The following is an 830-nucleotide window of genomic DNA, read 5'->3' on the forward strand; positions in this document are numbered from 1 at the left end:
CGGAGAGCACCCCGCCTCCCCCGCGCTCCCCCGCGGCGCCCTCTCTCAGGAGCACCGAAGGCCTCCGCTACGGCTACGGCTACGGCGGGAGCCCCCCGCGGCCCCTGCACTCACTCGGGGCGGAGGGCCCGAGCCGCGGGCTGGAGGCCGGCCGGCCGCTTCGCGGGCTCCGGGCCGGGGCAGCCCCCGCAGCAGGGCTCTGCGCCCGGGACGGACGCCGCCTCGGAGAAGCAGCTCGACACAGCCGACACAGCCGTGGTCCGAGCAGAGGCTTTCCCGGCCCGCAGCCCTTCCTACATTTTGCCAGCTCACCGAGTTGCCCAGGCTGGGCTGAAACTTGCCACCCTCCGCTTCGGCCTTTGTTTTTCTCTCATCCTTTTGAGACGAGGTGGCCCTGTGCAGTTGAGGCCGGCCTGGCGCTCACTTTGCAGCCCAGGCTGGTGTCCGAGTCCTGGTGATCCTCCTGCCCCAGCCTCCTGAGTGTGAGACTACAAGCACCCCAGCTTCACCCCAACTTCTGTGTTCATTTTCCAATGGTGTCTTGCTGAATTGCCCAAGCTGGGCTCAAGTTTATGATCCCCCAGCTAAAATTAGTGATTTTTAAAGTCAACTAAAAACAAGGAAGGGCTCGCCCTGAAACCCGGTGTGATGGTCACACCTGTAATCCCAGCCCCAGGGAAGCTGAGACATGAGGATCGTTATGCGTCTGAACTGCGTAGTTAGACTCTGCACCAAATAAATAGTTAAAAACTTATAAATAAAAGCAAAGTTTAGGGGCTGGTGAGATGGCTCAGTGGTCTAAAGCACCTACTTAGAACAAGCTTAGCAAA

The 830-nt window shown here is 60.1% G+C and overlaps 1 protein-coding gene across 1 annotated transcript in view; it reads right to left on the minus strand.

The window, feature by feature from the left end:
* LOC111814619 (zinc finger protein 264-like) overlaps nucleotides 1-830 on the minus strand; it is a 27934-nt gene that overhangs the window by 19794 nt on the left and 7310 nt on the right. Inside the window, exon 2 of the mRNA XM_023708497.1 lies at nucleotides 115-293. Coding sequence (XP_023564265.1) covers nucleotides 115-293 — 179 coding nt within the window. The remainder of the gene's footprint in view (nucleotides 1-114; nucleotides 294-830) is intronic.

This window comes from Octodon degus, unplaced genomic scaffold (genome assembly GCF_000260255.1).
Source record: "Octodon degus isolate 3935 unplaced genomic scaffold, OctDeg1.0 scaffold00379, whole genome shotgun sequence".
In the NCBI taxonomy this organism is placed as follows: Eukaryota; Metazoa; Chordata; class Mammalia; order Rodentia; family Octodontidae; genus Octodon; species Octodon degus.